The following is a 937-nucleotide window of genomic DNA, read 5'->3' on the forward strand; positions in this document are numbered from 1 at the left end:
GGGGTGTCCTGGTAAGTGAATTTCAGCTCACTTCCCATATAATTACTTCTCCTGGTGATAATAAAATAGAAATGCTCTGAAATAAGCAACACATGTCTCAGCCCTAAAGATGATGCTGTAAGGGAAAGTATGTACTTCAACTCTCCTGGATTCTAAAGGCATTACCAAAGCACTGCTATTGATATTGAACAACAAATATATTTTCAAATATTTAATAATATTTTGGTGAACTTGTTTAGATGAAAGAAAACAGAACATTGCTTTGAGGACTCTTGTCTATCTTTCGTTATGGACAGGGTCTGTCTGTTCTGTCAAGGCTGAATGCACCGTTACAGTTTCTGTCTTAAGATTTCAGTTATTAAGCTTTTCTTTTTCTTCTCTTGCAGACACAGGCAATCCATTTGTAGAGATGCACAGTGATATACCTAAAATAATACACATGACTGTGGGAAGAGAAATGATCATTCCATGCAGAGTCACAGCACCAAACATTGCTGTTACTTTAAAAAAGGTACCTCAATCCAAGCATGTTCAAAAAGTGCTATTGTGGATGATGCTGGTTTTGTCTCTTTGTTTACAACTATTGTAATGCTTTTGAAATAGTTCAACAATTATGTATTTCTTAAAGAAGGTTTCTAAGTGTTGGTGTGTTCAACCCAACTATTTGATTAAATCTTCACTGACAAAGATTTCTTAAGCCCAGGAAGGAATTTCTTGTTAGAAGAGATTTCCTCCCACCTCTTCCCCTGCCCTTCCTCCCCTTTCCTCTTCTGTCCTCTGGAACAGCCAGTAAGTGCAGTCCCCAGAGGCCTGCTGGGGCTGTACTAGGATCTCTGCAAGCCTTTGCCCTCTGCAAGCCTTTGCCCTACCTCACTCCCACCAGTGACTTTGCTGCTTCCTTTACATATAAGTGCGCTTCTTAGACAAGGGATGGCTT

General features: G+C 39.7%; 1 protein-coding gene across 1 annotated transcript in view; it reads left to right on the forward strand.

Moving 5' to 3' along the window:
* Positions 1-937, forward strand: part of FLT1 (fms-related tyrosine kinase 1) — a 92,471-nt gene that overhangs the window by 9,452 nt on the left and 82,082 nt on the right. The window contains exon 3 of the mRNA XM_010151778.1: positions 387-511. Within this exon, the coding sequence (XP_010150080.1) occupies positions 387-511 (125 nt within the window). The remainder of the gene's footprint in view (positions 1-386; positions 512-937) is intronic.

This window comes from Eurypyga helias, unplaced genomic scaffold (assembly GCF_000690775.1).
Source record: "Eurypyga helias isolate BGI_N326 unplaced genomic scaffold, ASM69077v1 scaffold9615, whole genome shotgun sequence".
NCBI classification, from domain to species: Eukaryota; Metazoa; Chordata; class Aves; order Eurypygiformes; family Eurypygidae; genus Eurypyga; species Eurypyga helias.